The sequence below is a fragment of the Metopolophium dirhodum genome, chromosome 1 (genome assembly GCF_019925205.1).
Source record: "Metopolophium dirhodum isolate CAU chromosome 1, ASM1992520v1, whole genome shotgun sequence".
In the NCBI taxonomy this organism is placed as follows: domain Eukaryota; kingdom Metazoa; phylum Arthropoda; class Insecta; order Hemiptera; family Aphididae; genus Metopolophium; species Metopolophium dirhodum.
In genome coordinates this window covers 7100459-7115839 of record NC_083560.1, presented here as the reverse complement: position 1 = coordinate 7115839, position 15381 = coordinate 7100459, and the positions used below count along the sequence as shown (strand labels likewise).

Here is a 15381-nt window from a genome sequence, read left to right as displayed (position 1 = left end):
ATAATAAAAGTATACAGCAGTACGTTCAGTTTCTCAGGATTATGATGAAAAAAACAATAATAAAACCCAATTCTTATCTGTAGCGGCTCGCGGTGAGGCTATTTTGAAAAATATCGAAATTTATTTCATGGGCTTAACTATATTTCATTTATAAACTTGTAACTTAACAGAATTTTGGGCCTCTTATATTATTGTTAGGACAACTAAAATTCCCCAAACCAAGTGGTTATTATATAAAAGGTTGCAGTTATTACTTATTATTATTATTATTATTATTAAAAGCAAACGTGTGCTAAGTTAGAAATTCATAAAAATGTTTCTTTTTAAATCTAATGAAAACTTAATAAGGAATTCCGTACTACATTTTAAAATCTTAGATTTAAACTATTGAAAATGTTATGTATCTATTGTCTTTTGTTTTCGAGTTACCTCAAAAGACAAAACCGTTTTTGTGTAAACATTCTCGTTTTCCCTTAATTTTTTTTTGTTTCCCTCTGCTCTCTTGAAAACAATTAAGTATCTCCCAATGCACCAACTAGATTCACTTTCCTATCAGAAAAGATACTATTGAATAAAATCTATGCATTTATACTGTCCTAGAAGGTTATGACTAAAGACCGGATTTATATGTTTTTACATATCGTTACTGGGTCTATGCAGTCTTATGAGAGTAAAAAATGTGGATGATTTGTTCAATTCTAAATGCATAGAAAAAAGTTTTTTTTGCATATTTGAGAATATTTTATGGGTTAGAGAATATTTAACTCATTTAGCATATTTTGGAATATTTCGTAAATTGTGAGAAAAAATTTGTATTTATTTTTAATTTTAATATTACGGTACCCGGAAAAAATTTTTTTGAACATTTACAATTTTTTATTTTATCATTTTCAACTCTTACTAAAGTGCAATAATATTCCATTAGAATACGAAACTTTAAATACCTAATAACTAACTCACTATTAATATAAAATTGAAAAAAAAAAAATTTTAAATGCATATTAAAGTAAATATGATGTTTATTGATTATTTTTGCATATTTTTGCTTTTTTTTTGTATATTTTGCATATTTTGGCATATTTTTTAAATTTTTAAGAGAATATAATGAGAATATTTTAAGGTTTTTTCGAGGATATTAGCATCATATTTAAGGTATTTTAAGAGAATATAAATCCGGTCTTTAGTTATGACAGACGCATAAAAATATTTAAAAACTTTACTTTTTAAATCTAAGATTTGAAAATGAAATAAGAGATTCCTCATAAGTTTGTCTAGATTTGTCTAACCTAACCTTGTCTTATAAGATGAGAAGTATAATTTTTTACAAATAACAATAAACTTATAATAACAAACTTATTAAATAACATAGTTGAATAATAATAATACGTTTTAGAAATAAAATAATTCAATAACAATAAACATAATAAATTATATTATTTAAAAGCTAACAAATATATTTTTTTCAAATAGTTACACAGTACTGAATACTAAACACTTTTTGGTTTGTTTTAATATTTTATCTTTTAAAAGTTATATAGATGATTCACTATAATTATTTGTGTGGTTATTTCTGGTAATTAAATATTTTTTAGAAAACAATACCCATTCTACAGTCCTAACTTAATAATTATGTGAATATTTAATTTAGTTTGTTCACTTTTTTGTAACATCTGACGACACCATTTCTTTTCAAAGTAATTTTCAAACTTGTCTTTGCTTTCACATCCAGCGCACAAAACCAGAAACTCAAATAAATGATTCGGGTGCTAATAAGGCTTGGTTAGTAAACAAAAAAAGCTTATATTTTAAATACTAATTTTTAACAGTTTATTAAATACTAGGTATACTGTATAATAGGCACTCAAATACTTTTTAAAAAGTTTTTTTTTTACAATAATGTGTCACTGTTAGTAAGCAAACACATTTTATTTGTTATCGCCCTAAGTAGAGGACACCCGAAGGTCCACTCCGTGATGCTCGAGAACGATTTATGTTTTTGACTATGGCCTATGTCACCACTAACGCCAAATATTGCACTGGATAGGCAACCATATGTGCCTGATGCTTGACTGGTAGGCAATTCTACGTACGACGACGACAACAGTGAGGATGGGAAAGATTTACCGAATGATGATGGTGCAGGCTAGCTGTGGGGAGGTGGTCTCAGTGGTAGACTCGGTTTGGTGCAAAGACCACAAAGCTCACAAAAACATGGGATAATACTTAAACTAACTTAACACTACTGACGTCTTGAGATGTGGCGGCGTGACGCTGTAGGCAAAAGTCGACATGGGCGACCTGGGCAGTGGCGATTCCAGTGACTTTATTTGTCTACTTCAAGCACAATAATAACAGGTAATAATATGCTCTAATGCAACCGTGTGCACAATAATAGTGACAATATAATGTGATCGCTTTAACCGAACCTAACCTAACCACTGGGTAATGCCAAATGATTCTCAAAAATATCATTTTATGTATATTTTTATTCGGGCTAAGTTAAGGCACACGTCAATCATTTTTACCTAAAAAAAACACAGACCAATATGACAATCGCCCCTTACGATCTCATGAAATTGATTGATCAAAATATGTTTTTAAAAGCTAATTATAGTGTAATTACCACATTGTTAATATTTAATTACAAGTATACAGTACCTATGTTCATGCTAAGAGGTACCACTAAATACTTCAGTTCTATGACCTTAAATTAATTTTTTATTTTTTAATACTGAAAATAAAAAACTTAAAAACTGATAAAAAAAATTTCCAAAATATCTAAAATAGCCAATTTGTAAATTTGATTTTCAGAAAAATTTATATCGTAAAAACATTTATTTAAGTCAAGTGGCTGATTTTTTACCATTTTTTAAATATCAATATTCTTGTTAAGTAATATACGATCTATACGATCTTATAGTTTATGTTAAAAACATTATAATTTCAAAAAATATAAATCATTTTGAAATTATGTTACAAAATGTTCATATAAAATAATTTCAAAATGATTTATATTTTTTGAAATTATAATGTTTCTAACATAAACTAGATCGTATATTACTCAACAAGAATATTGATATTTAAAAAAATGGTAAAAAATCAGCCACTTGACTTAAATAAATGTTTTTACGATATAAATTTTTCTGAAAATCAGATTTACAAAAAATTGGCTATTTTGGATATTTTGGAAATTTTTTTATCAGTTTTTAAGTTTTTTATTTTCAGTATTAAAAAATAAAAAATAAAAAATGTGTACTAAAAATGTAGCGCAATTGTCTATCAATTATATTTAAAAGAAATTTTTTAAAAATATTAATTAGAACAAAAGTTATTTCATCTGTCAGATCTCAGTGAGACACCCTGTATATATACATTACGTCTTTAGAACGTAATAAAAATAAGGTAAAAATTTATTTATCAAAATTCAACGGCTGGTTTAGGTTCCTGATATTTTTCAAATTCTTATTTTATTTCATCACTAGGATAATAAGGGCGACCACTTAAAGTAGGTACATACTGTCTTAGTATAAAATAAAATAATATTTTAAGTTGGGGGATTGAAAAAATTAAAAATTAAAAAAAGGTGGGTAAGTGGATGTTGCTCTATTGTACAGTAGGTTACAAGTGGGTCAATGTAATGGATGTTGTTAAATTTGAATTTAATGATATAATATCATTGTATAAGAAAAAACGATTCTGAAAGAAGACGGTCAGACAGCGTATGACATTACCAAGTATATTTGATGGTATTAAGATGAATAAAGTAATTTATATATAACCTTTTTACATGCAACACAATCATACTTATGATACTTATCATACTTTGCTATATTATTTTCATTTAAATCTAATTAAAGGATTGTGAATAAAAATTACTCAACATTACACTATTTCCAACACAAAAATATTGTAAAGGAAGTTCTCAAGTACCAACAAATACAAGCATTGTTTGCGGTCATTTGCGTTATAAATGTATACAAAAAATAATGTTACTATTATAAGTTGGAATATAGCCGTAAAACTAAATTATACTAATTGATTTCAGCTTTAAATTAACTAGGTGAGAATATATAATTATTTTATAATAATTAGTATGAATCATAATACTCTAAATCAGGGGTCGGCAATTAATTTATATGGCGGGCCAGATATTTAAAAAAAAAAATTTCGAGGGCCAAAAAAATCTTAAACATAATTTTATCATTAATGTATTTATTTTTGTATTAAAAACACATTTGAAGACAAAGTATTTAATATTTAATTATTTATAAAGTAATACATTATTACTGCGGCACGTTCAACAACAACACAGATAATGATAAACCGTTATTATTGTCTCAGCGCCTCATAAAATCGATTTTAATATTAGTTTAATTTTTGTTATGAAGGGTTGGGGGAGTGATGTATAGGATATATAGGAAAATTAAGAAAATTTTTGGCGGTCCATTTTTTTTTCCTTCTTCCTATTGCCGACCCCTGCTCTAAATTATCTACATTCAATTTTCACAAATGTTTTCTGAAAAATAAATTACATTTTAAATATAATATCACTAGGTACCTGGCTTTGTGTATATTAAATAATTACAATACCGTGAAATATTAATTTCTGTAAAAAAATTATTTAAACTGTTGTCTTTGTCACTACTATCAGCATCTCTTCACTCTTGTGGTACAAAACAATGTTTTCGGTCACTTGCGATTTCAATGTATAAAAAAGGTGAGCAAGTGGGTGTCACTCTGCTGTACTGTAGGTTACAAGTGGGTATGTGTAATGTATGGTGTTGAATTTGAATTCAATGATATAATATCATTGTATAAGAAAAACGATTCTGAAAGAAGACGGTCAGACAGCGTATGATATTACCAAGTACATTTGATGGTATTAAGATGAATAAAGTAATTTATATATTATAACCTTTTTACGTGGAACCTTGTTTCAAATTTTCAATCCTTAGCTATAAAAGTTGAACATTTTATATAATAATCCTACAATACAACAAACGGTATAAAACTAAATTAATATGAAACCATGCGTTCGCATAATTAAGTTTCAGTCCATTTAAATATAATAAATGAATAACCTTATATACCTAGCATTCGCTTACCCTACACCTAATAGGTATTTAACAAAGCCACTCGTTGTTCTCTTTGTTTATTTTAGATTCTGAATGGAGCGATGAATGTATTGATTTTACAATGATGTGTGTTTTTTAATTTGTGTGTCCGTGTACACGACGAGTGGTCGAAATAATGCTTTGATTTTAAACTTCAGTATCTTGTTCGATGGGAAAGTGATTCTAGTTGGTACTTTTGGGAGGTCAAAGTTTATAATTCCCAATAGTTTTCAAAAGTGCCCGGAAAAACAAAATAAAAATTAAGGAAAAACTGGAATGGTTAGGTTTTTGACAAAATCGATTTTGATTTTTGGTACGACTCTAAAACAATTAATGATCGTAAATACATGAACTGTTCACTGAATGTTTATATTAGCCTGGCACTGACTTAAACTGTATAATATATAATATATTTTTTTAATATCAGGATATTAGGCTCCATAATATTAATAACCAAAAAATTAGCATATCGGTCAATTACGAGCAAATAATTTAAAATTTTGTGTTTATTTGAGCTAGGAAAACTCGTGTAAAATAATATTTTAATTTATTACAAATATTAAATTTATTGGTACGGAAAAAACAGAGATAATGTTACGATTACACAATAAAAAAACTAGTCCTAGTGAGAAATTTGGGACTGGTTTCACTTCAAAATATTTTAACTTATTATTAAAATTTTACCTAAGCGTTTATTAATAATCATGACATTTCGGCTGGGAAACGCTGGCCTTAACCAATAAAATATGTAAAAATAAGTAACAACTAATTATTTTTAAGTGTTTATCTTATTTAATTTATCGTGAATATTGTTGGTGTCGTAGAATAACCTCGAACGGTATGGAAATCATCGTTCAACTGTAAATAAAAGTTTTTTGCTTAATTTTCTTTTCTTCCACCAATATTATTTTTTTGTTTCAGAAATAGAGCAATATGAGCACCTTGTAAGTTGTACTTGTTTCTGAGGTACCTTGCTACAGGCTCATTTTTGTTGACTATCTCTGACTTTACTGGGATCAGTGAATCATCGGCCTGTCGATACATTTTCCAAACATGTAGAGCTATAGCAAAGCAAAGACCAAAATTTGTGTCGTCCCCAACAAATGATGTTGATACAAGAAGGGTAGTCACTGGATTTTACGGGCGAAGTAGATTTCCCAGAGTAATAGGAGCTATAGGCTGTACCCATATAAAAATTCAATCACCAGGTAGGCATTAAATATAATACTATTGCAATAAAATATGTTGCGTTTTATGTAACCATGTATCATCATAATGTTTTTTTAGGTGGAGATAACGAAGAAAGCTTTAGAAATAGGAAAGGTTATTTTTCCATCAATGTCCAATTCATTTGTAACTCATGGCTCAAAATTACAAACATAGTGCCGCAATGGCCAGGGTTATGCCATGATCAAACCATTTTTGACAATTCTGTAATCAAACGTAAATTGGAAACAGGAGTCATAAAAGGATATCTCTTAGGTGACGGTGGTTATGAATCGAAGCCTTATCTTATGACTCCTCTGCTGACCGCTACCACGCGAAGCCAGCAGTTGTATAATGAAAGCCACACCAGGACTAGAAATATTATTGAAAGGTACATATTGTTTGGTTGGAGACGATGGGGTAGGTTTAGATGTATCCATTCCAAATACTGTATTTTAATTTTTGGATTACCATAGTTCATCATTAACTTAGGGTTCTGAATTTTATTCGCTAAATTTTTATAGAAAAAATGTTAAATAATACCATGCTTATCATAACCGTTTATCAATACTATTTTGTCTGTATTAAACTATAAATATAATATTATGCATTAATAAGCTTAAAATCTTTAAATGTACAATATCTTATAAATTTAGTGAAACATGCAAAATACATTTTTGTACTTCGATTGTAAGCATCTTGAAATTTATTTGTGTCGAATCAGATTTTGAATATACAGCTTCCCAAGAAACATGCAAATATATGAAGTCATGAATTTATTAGTTTCATTAGATTTATTAATTAATATATTGTTTATTTTAATAAATTTATTCAAAAATACCATAGCCCGATTTTTTTTAGATTTTTTTTTTTAAAGAAAATAAGGTTTTTAATTATAATGTTATAGATGTTTTGGAGTTCTAAAACAAAAGTTTCCTGTGCTCAGCAAAGGAATTACAGTTAACTTGAAAGACGCACAAGCATTAATAGTGGCATGTGCTGTTATTCATAATATCTGTATTAATATGCATGATGAGCTTCCAAATGATTTGTGTGAAGACATCAATGATGCAAATGTCAGAGAAGACAAATTTTTCAATTTGGCAGGAAACACAAGAGGTAGGCAAGAGAGAGATCGCCTGATCAAGGATCACTTAAGCAATTTATAGTGAAATTAGACTAATTTTGTGCAACTTTTATTTACAACATTTTTATCAAATAATAAAACAAAATTTTCTTTATGTAGATACTTAATTTATCTTTATAAACTTAAAACTATTAAATAAATTAAATTATACACATTTTTATGACTCAAAAAGTAATTAGCTACAATTTATAAAATTGTGTAGGGACTATTATATTTAATTTATGGTCAAAGATTTAAATTAGTAATTTAGTAATTACCTAGCTTATAATATTATAATATACATGACAGAAAATAAAATAAAGTGAAAAAATTCTTGTCTTCAATTGTGTAACTTGCCACAAAATAAATGTCATGTAACGTGAACATTATCACAATATTTAATCATCCTCATCATCTGAAATTAAACTAACACCTGCAAAATGACAAAATAAATAATACATATACTCAATCTTATCAATAGGTACTAAAGAAAAAATAATATTCTCACAATCTATTTGAAATTTAAACATAATATGTATTAACATAACATAATATTTTTTCTCATAGGTTTTATAAAAAAATAAACTTACAATTTGTTTAATTTTTTAATGCCAATCGATGTGGATTATAGGTAATAATCTACAAGAATATTCAATAAAAAAAAAAATAGTAAAAATGTACTTATTCCCTTTTGCCCGGGCACCGTCCAATTATATTGAATATTATCATACGTATTTTATAATATTTTAATTACAATACTTACTCATCAAAGGGTTTTTAAAAACAGGAAAACCGTGAGTTTCAAAAAACTCCTTCATGTAGCCTCCACTGATTGATCCGTAACTAGATATTATTGGCAACTGTATTTGCGGCATTTGTTCAACAGCATCTGTATTTGGCGGTTCTTCATCGTCAGATATACACTAAAAATAGTTGTACAATTAGTATAAAAATATATTATTTGGTGGTTAACAGACTGGTAGGTAATTTAAGCAATTAATACTTAAATTTAGCTACCTATGTCGTTTACGTATCCAAACGCTCTGTTATCTGAATATTTATAAGCGCTGTAGTGATTGAACACGTAATTATGTAGACTTGTATAAGTACATATTTTCATATATACTATTTATACATTATATTAAACAATCAATTGACAATTCTCTTGTTTATGTTAACACTTATATATATTTTATGTTTATATGTTTATATGGCTTATAATTGTTTGTAGAAAATACATATAATTGTATAAATGTGGTTGTTTGACACGAATAATAATATTAATAATAATTATAATACAGTAAAAACTCTTTATAACGAAAAACTCTATATAACGTAAATATTACATAATAATGGTTGGTTTGTTACTAACCCATTAGTCAATTCATTCTCTATAACGTATTAGTCACTCTCAATAGCAAAACAATATTTTATTTTACAATTTACGTGTTATTGTACCTATTACATATATAAATTATAAAATAATCGGCAATAATGCCGAAATTTCAAAGAACGATTACATTCTTTCATTATCTACTTTTAATATTGTTATTATCGATATTGAATAGGTATGTTAATTTTATTATCGACGTAATGTCTAACATTATACTCATGAGTGCATGACCACAGTAGTACGCTAACATTTGTTATGGCAAGTAAAAGAAAAACACTGTGTGTTGATCAAAAAGTCGCTTTAATACGTGCGATTGAAAAAGGTGAAAAAAAAGTGATGTCGGGAGACTTTTCGATTCAGCCCATCTACTGTTGCTATTATCTGGAAGAATAAGGATAAAATAGTGCAGGCTGAAACAGAAGGAAGTTCTTGTAAAAAAATAAGAAAATTGAAATTTGAAGACTTGGACCAGGCCATGTTGACATGGTTCCATAAACAATTAAATTATAAGAAATTACTTGTTTTTAAATGTTTTTCATGTAGTTTATAAGTAATCTAACCTAACCATCAGAATGTACATTTTTATAATGCTAAGCATACTAATTATTGTGTGTACATCCAATATATACAGTAGTTGTTGATTTATATTACGACTCGTAACACTATTGTATATTAAATGATCATACTTTTTATTATATTCTTTAATATATCCGATCTTATTATTAAACACCATTAGCTTCTATATAATATCTGTGTACTTCAACCACAACATACACCAGAAATCGGCTGAAAATATTTTAAGTGTATTACCTGTACACTGCTTTGATTGCTATGATTACTGCTGTCATCTGAATCCGATATAAGTATTGGATCATCTGTGAAACCATGACCTTGTCTTTGAGATACTTCTCTATTGTCAGACGGGACTTCCTCTTCATTCATACTTGAACTTCCACCATAATTCCCATTATCACGTAATTTTAATTTTTTTTTATTCTTCTTTACAGCATCCATATCTGAAATTTAATATTTAATGGTTTAAATCAGCGTTATTCAAACTGTGGTACACTAAGAAAATCTCACTTTATAAAAAAAATGGAATAAACCATTATTCACAATATATATTATTTGGTTTTTTTGATATTAAATAATAATATTAATAACAATTGTACATTTTATTTTTATGAATTAAATGCTTATATTATCATAATTTTGTAGTTCCTAATAAAATTAATTTCAATACATGTAAAATAAGAATTCTGCAGTGTTCATTTTTGATAAGCTTAAAAAAAACTTAGTTATTTCCCCAAGTGGTACATGAAAATTGTCAAACTGTGTAGGAGGTACGTGGATACAAAAATGTTGAGAACCGCTGGTTTAAATCATTTCCTTGATCATTTCATATACCCACAAATTATATTTTTAAATTACAACAAATAACTAATATCGGTATTCTTGGATAGGTTAGGTTAGGTTTAGATCGTTTGGTTACAGCATGAACTATTTATGAGAATACTTGTTTTAAATTTTCAATCTTTGGCTACAAAAATTGAACATTTTATAATTTTTTAACTCTAAATTTTTTTAAATTTTTGAGATTTTGCTAAATTTTGTCAATATCAGAAGTTTAAATATGTCTTTTAAAAATAATCGACCTTATGGATCTTTAATATTTCTCAACTGCTATTATAACTACTTATAAGGAACCTTGTATTCCATTTTCAAATTTTTTGATCCAACGTATAAAATTTTATTGACAACTATAAAAGAAAAAAATTAAAAAATTTCAACTGTCTATAAATAATTCAAAAAGAGACGAAAAATATTTTGAAATCGGTTCTTAGTTTTTGAATAACGACAAAATAAGCATAGATATCAATAGAATTTTTCTTTTATCAATTTCTAACATGAAATAATTTGTCAATTTTTATGATTTTAACTTCAGACGTTCATAAAACAATGACTGAGGATTTACGATCAACTTTTTTTGTAATTTCCAACTAACATCAATTTAAGAAGAACATTGTATTATATTTTGACAAGCCGAAAAATCAGTAAAAACAGGGTATACAGAAAAAGAAAAATTATTGCGCATGCGCAAAATATTAGAACTAAGAACTTGTAAGTCATAGGAATTTATGATACAATAGTGTAACGGCAAACAGAATTCAAATATATGTATAAGTAGTAGATACTGAGCAATATAAGTAACTGTTATTAGTTTTTGCAGACACAGTATAAGTATGAAAAAAAATTTTAGAGCAACCATGTCAATTTTGAAATTAATAATTTATCAATTTATAGGTTTTAATTAAGAACTCACTACTTTGTTTCTTGTCGTCCATTTTACTGTAGCTAAGCCGTGAATCTCGTTCCAGTTTTTTTTAGTTACACAGGTGGACTTTGTTATACTGTTTAATAGTCTGTAAAAAGATAAAATGATAAGTACTGTGTAATAACTAATAGATAGGTTGGTACCTAAAATTGAGTATTGCTTGATTAAAATTCAATAGGTAAGTATCTAAAGTTTATTATGTTCTATAATCAAATAGATTTAAAAGATAATGTAATAAAACTCACTGTGTTATAAATATATGATAGATCTTATTAATGGCCAAATTAATTTTTTTTAAATAAATTTACGATTATATTTCTTAGGATATTATAATATGTCAAAAAACAAATCTTCAATATTTTGATCTGAAAAAAAAAACAGCATAAATTGAACACACAGGTTGTATAATAGGATAATAGCAGACACCTACTTTCACATTAAATTTAATCACTTTTAAATTTGCTCAGAATTTCATTAATATTTTTCAATGTGTCGGTTTTCCCAAATTCACAGCAGTCATGCTCTTATCGGAAGACGAATACCTAACAGTTTTTCTCTTGATACGTGGTATTTCAGATCAAATTCTGGAAAAATTATTAAACATTATTTTGAATAAAGCATAGACGGACTTAATTACTTAATCAGTTCTTCCCGGAATTGTGAGAAATACTATGACACAGTATATATGCAAAAAAAATTTAGAAACCATGTCAATTTTGAAATTAATAATTAAACAATTTACTGGGTTTAATTAGGAACTCACCACTTTTTTTCTGGTTGTCCTATTTACTGTAGCTAAGCTGTGAATCTCGTTCAAGTTTCTTTTAGTTACACAGATGGACTATGTTATACTGTTTAATAGTCTGTAAAAAGATAAAATGATAAGTAGTGTAATAACTAATAGGTAGGTTAGTACCTATAATTGAGTATTGCTTGATTAAAATTCAATAGGTAATTATCTAAAGTTTATTATGTTCTATTTTATATATTTAAAAATCTGGTGTCACGTGTTTGTCCGGGATAAACTACAAAACTACTGGACCGATCTTGATGAAATTTTTTACACTGTGTGTAATTTGGTCAAACTTAAAAGATAGGCTAATTTAAAAAGGGAGAGGACCAAGAGGTGCTCAAAAGGGGATTTTTGTTTATAAATAGTTGCCATGGGTTTTTAAGCTATTATAATAATAATAATAATAAAAATAAAAACTATTTGTAAAACTAAATCTTTGTACAGGCTAAACTCTGGAACTACTTATCAGATCTTCTTGATTTTTTTTTAAACGAAAGAGTATTTCATGGAGAAGCATAGGCGCCGACTACATGGGGGCTCGAGGGCCGCAGCTTCCATTTAAAAGATTAATCGGGCCTCATGAATATAATAATGGCAAAAGTCAAGGCTAAAAAGTAGTAAGTTCAGCCCCCATTGACATTTACAAAACCTGGCGCCCATGTGGAGAAGGTATATATGAAAGAAAATTTTAGGAAAATAATATATAATAATATATTGGTTAATCGGGCATGATTGTTGATTTGTATTATTATCATTTGTCAATATACATAAATATAATAGTAGCTCCAGAGTTTAGTCTGTGTATTCATATAGTTAGATATATATATATATAAATATAAATTAATGTTTGTGGGTAGATTAGACCTCTGGGAAGAAGATAAGTAAATTTACAAAGGGTTAAATTTGTTTTTTTTTGTATTCATCGGATTTTAGTATGGTTAGGTTAGGATAGGATTGTGTACAAATTGATTATATTAATCTACCGTAGGTATAATTAAGTAAAAACGACAAACTTGGTATATAACTTTGATACTTTAGAGTTAAATCATACACTTACGTACAAATAGCACGGGGTCCGCGATCTACCACAGGTAGATTGCCTACCTGATAATGTACTGCTGCGAGTCGGAATTTTTATTCCGGGCAAGAAAAAATTAAGATAAATTTTGAACACCATACACCGAATATTAAATAACGAATTGAAGAAAGTTTGAGTCATATAGAGTTGATACATTTAACGGGCAACAAAGTACACGGGATCATCTAGTAACCAAATAGATTTAAAAGATGATGTTATACTACTTACTGTGGAATTACTATTAATTTTAGTTTAATAAAAATTCACAAAACTTGAAACTATCTTACGCTTATAAATAGCTTAAAAAAATTTACAATATTTTGAAAATGTTATGGTGCATGGAAATTGCTGTTAATAAAAAAATTTACAATTTGAAATTACTATTATGAATGTGGTTAGTAATAATTAGGGTTCGGATTTGAAGGCAATATAATCAATAAAAAATCATTTAAAATGTAAAAAAAGTCATTTCATTTATATAAATAAGCAATTCAAAAATATACTACAAAATTAAATATAATAACTAGTTGGTATAAAAAAAAAACACTACCATGTACTTTGATAAGCCGTCTTCAGTAAAACGTTGATGGTTTGGGCTCAAAATATTTTTATACATCGAAAAGGATCTTTCTACGTACACCGAAGTTAAAAATTATTAAACGACAATGGCGGTCGACGAATGCGGACTGACGAACAATCTTAAATCTACACATTATGAACATGTTTTAATCTTTAAGTAGGTAGTACGAGTACTTTTATGGCCATACCAAATACTCCATAAGACGGTAATAGAGTATTCAGCGATATCAATAAATATCAAGCTCTTACCTATTTGTACTGAAAATATGTAAGCTGTGTATAAGATTATTAAATCAACTGAAAATTAAACACAAAAGGCATTTATAAGTAAAATGGGCAAAAAAAAAATACATCCATCGTCTTAAAAATTAAATGAAACACGATTTTGTATAAAAATTATTTTTCTATTATGATTATTAAAAGAAAGGCATTTGCCTTCAAATCCGAACCCTAGTAAAAATCAAAATATAATATGAGGAAAGAGCGATATTAAGCGATACCAATACACAATATGCAAATTTTAGGAAACATACCTTGTTTAGTGACAGTAGTTGTTGTAAATGGATGTTGTAGGTCCTCAGTATCATCAGGCTTAACTGAAAAAAATAAATTTAATTAATTAAAGAATTGTTCTATGCTTATTGTAACTTTTATATTATGCAGTCTTGTAAAAAACTTGTGTAACTACCAGGTTTCTCAATCATATTTATTCATTGGGTAACAAAAATTATTCAACTGAATATATATGAATTTTTTAGTTGAACACCACCTTTTTGGATTATTGTCCATATAATAAGTAGGTACCTATACTCCGGCCCACGAGAAATCAGTACCGTCACGCGCATGCAGAATGACCGGCAGCGACGGTGCAGAGCCCGATTTCCCCCACTATGTGGCATGTGCCGCAATCGCCGCGCGCTACGACCTGTATACAGAGTTGGTTGAGTGGGAGATGCGCGAAATCGGAAACGTTTTGGTCGAGTATAGCTACATTTTAAATGCTATACAATATTCATCTTTTACTTAGAAACACTTTTAAAATGTATCTTTTACAAGACTGATTAAATGTAACGTGATCTTACCAGTCACATAATATTGTTCGCCATCGTCCAATTCATCGTTATTCAGTAGTGTATCATCTGAAAAATCAGTAGAGATACATAAGACAAAAGGTCCTGCAAAGGAAAGTACACGATATGTCAATATATCATATTATATAGCGATTCTTCTGTATTAAAAAATAAATTTAACTCGCCAGCAAAGTTGTCCGTGCTATTAACTTCAATGTCACAATCAAATTCTGAATGAAGGCCTTCTACTGAAAGTCGAATCACGTCCTCCGCTATGATTGAGGGGGTGGGGAATGGTATTTTCCTGCTCCTGTTTCCAAATGTTCAAATCTTACATTCGAGGAAAGAAAATGATCGAAAGTTAAAATGTGATGGACATCGCACTTACCTATTGTTGCACTTTTTTCAGATTCTGATATTTTAGCTGCAGCTATGTTAAACTGCGCTACCAACACTCCTGCAGCTCGATGATTCCGTATGACGATATTCGATACTGCGTTAGCTCTTGACAAATTTATTAAACTGTGATGACTATCGAAATAATATTCTAAAACGTATGGAATTTAGTTGTCGGCTAACTTATAGGTTATACCGTAAATGATTATCGTTAGTTCGCGCTTACAAAATGCGTTACCAATAACTCGAGAAGTAATCAATATGTTGTTAACCAATGATCATTCTCCCGGA

The 15381-nt window shown here is 28.2% G+C and overlaps 1 protein-coding gene and 1 pseudogene across 3 annotated transcripts; one reads left to right on the top strand and one right to left on the bottom strand.

The window, feature by feature from the left end:
• The first annotated feature begins 5954 nt into the window (after positions 1-5954).
• LOC132943300 (putative nuclease HARBI1) lies at positions 5955-7489 on the top strand (annotated as a pseudogene).
• Positions 7490-7502: 13 nt separating this feature from the next.
• Positions 7503-14803, bottom strand: LOC132935073 (uncharacterized). 3 transcript variants are annotated; one of them, XM_061001528.1, is made up of 10 exons: positions 14707-14803; positions 14158-14220; positions 11938-12037; positions 11812-11843; positions 11605-11758; positions 11420-11539; positions 11163-11262; positions 9650-9855; positions 8210-8369; positions 7503-7879 (listed from the first exon to the last, which is right to left on the bottom strand). In XM_061001528.1, the coding sequence occupies exons 7-10, from the start codon at positions 11182-11184 to the stop codon at positions 7845-7847; spliced, it is 423 nt and encodes a 140-aa protein (XP_060857511.1). In that variant the 5' UTR covers positions 11185-11262; positions 11420-11539; positions 11605-11758; positions 11812-11843; positions 11938-12037; positions 14158-14220; positions 14707-14803; the 3' UTR covers positions 7503-7844. The 3 variants fall into 3 exon arrangements, with proteins under 3 accessions (XP_060857511.1, XP_060857510.1, XP_060857512.1); XM_061001527.1 differs by lacking the exon at positions 11812-11843; XM_061001529.1 differs by lacking the exon at positions 11812-11843 and having other exon boundaries at positions 11626-11758.
• Between the last annotated feature and the right edge of the window lie 578 nt (positions 14804-15381).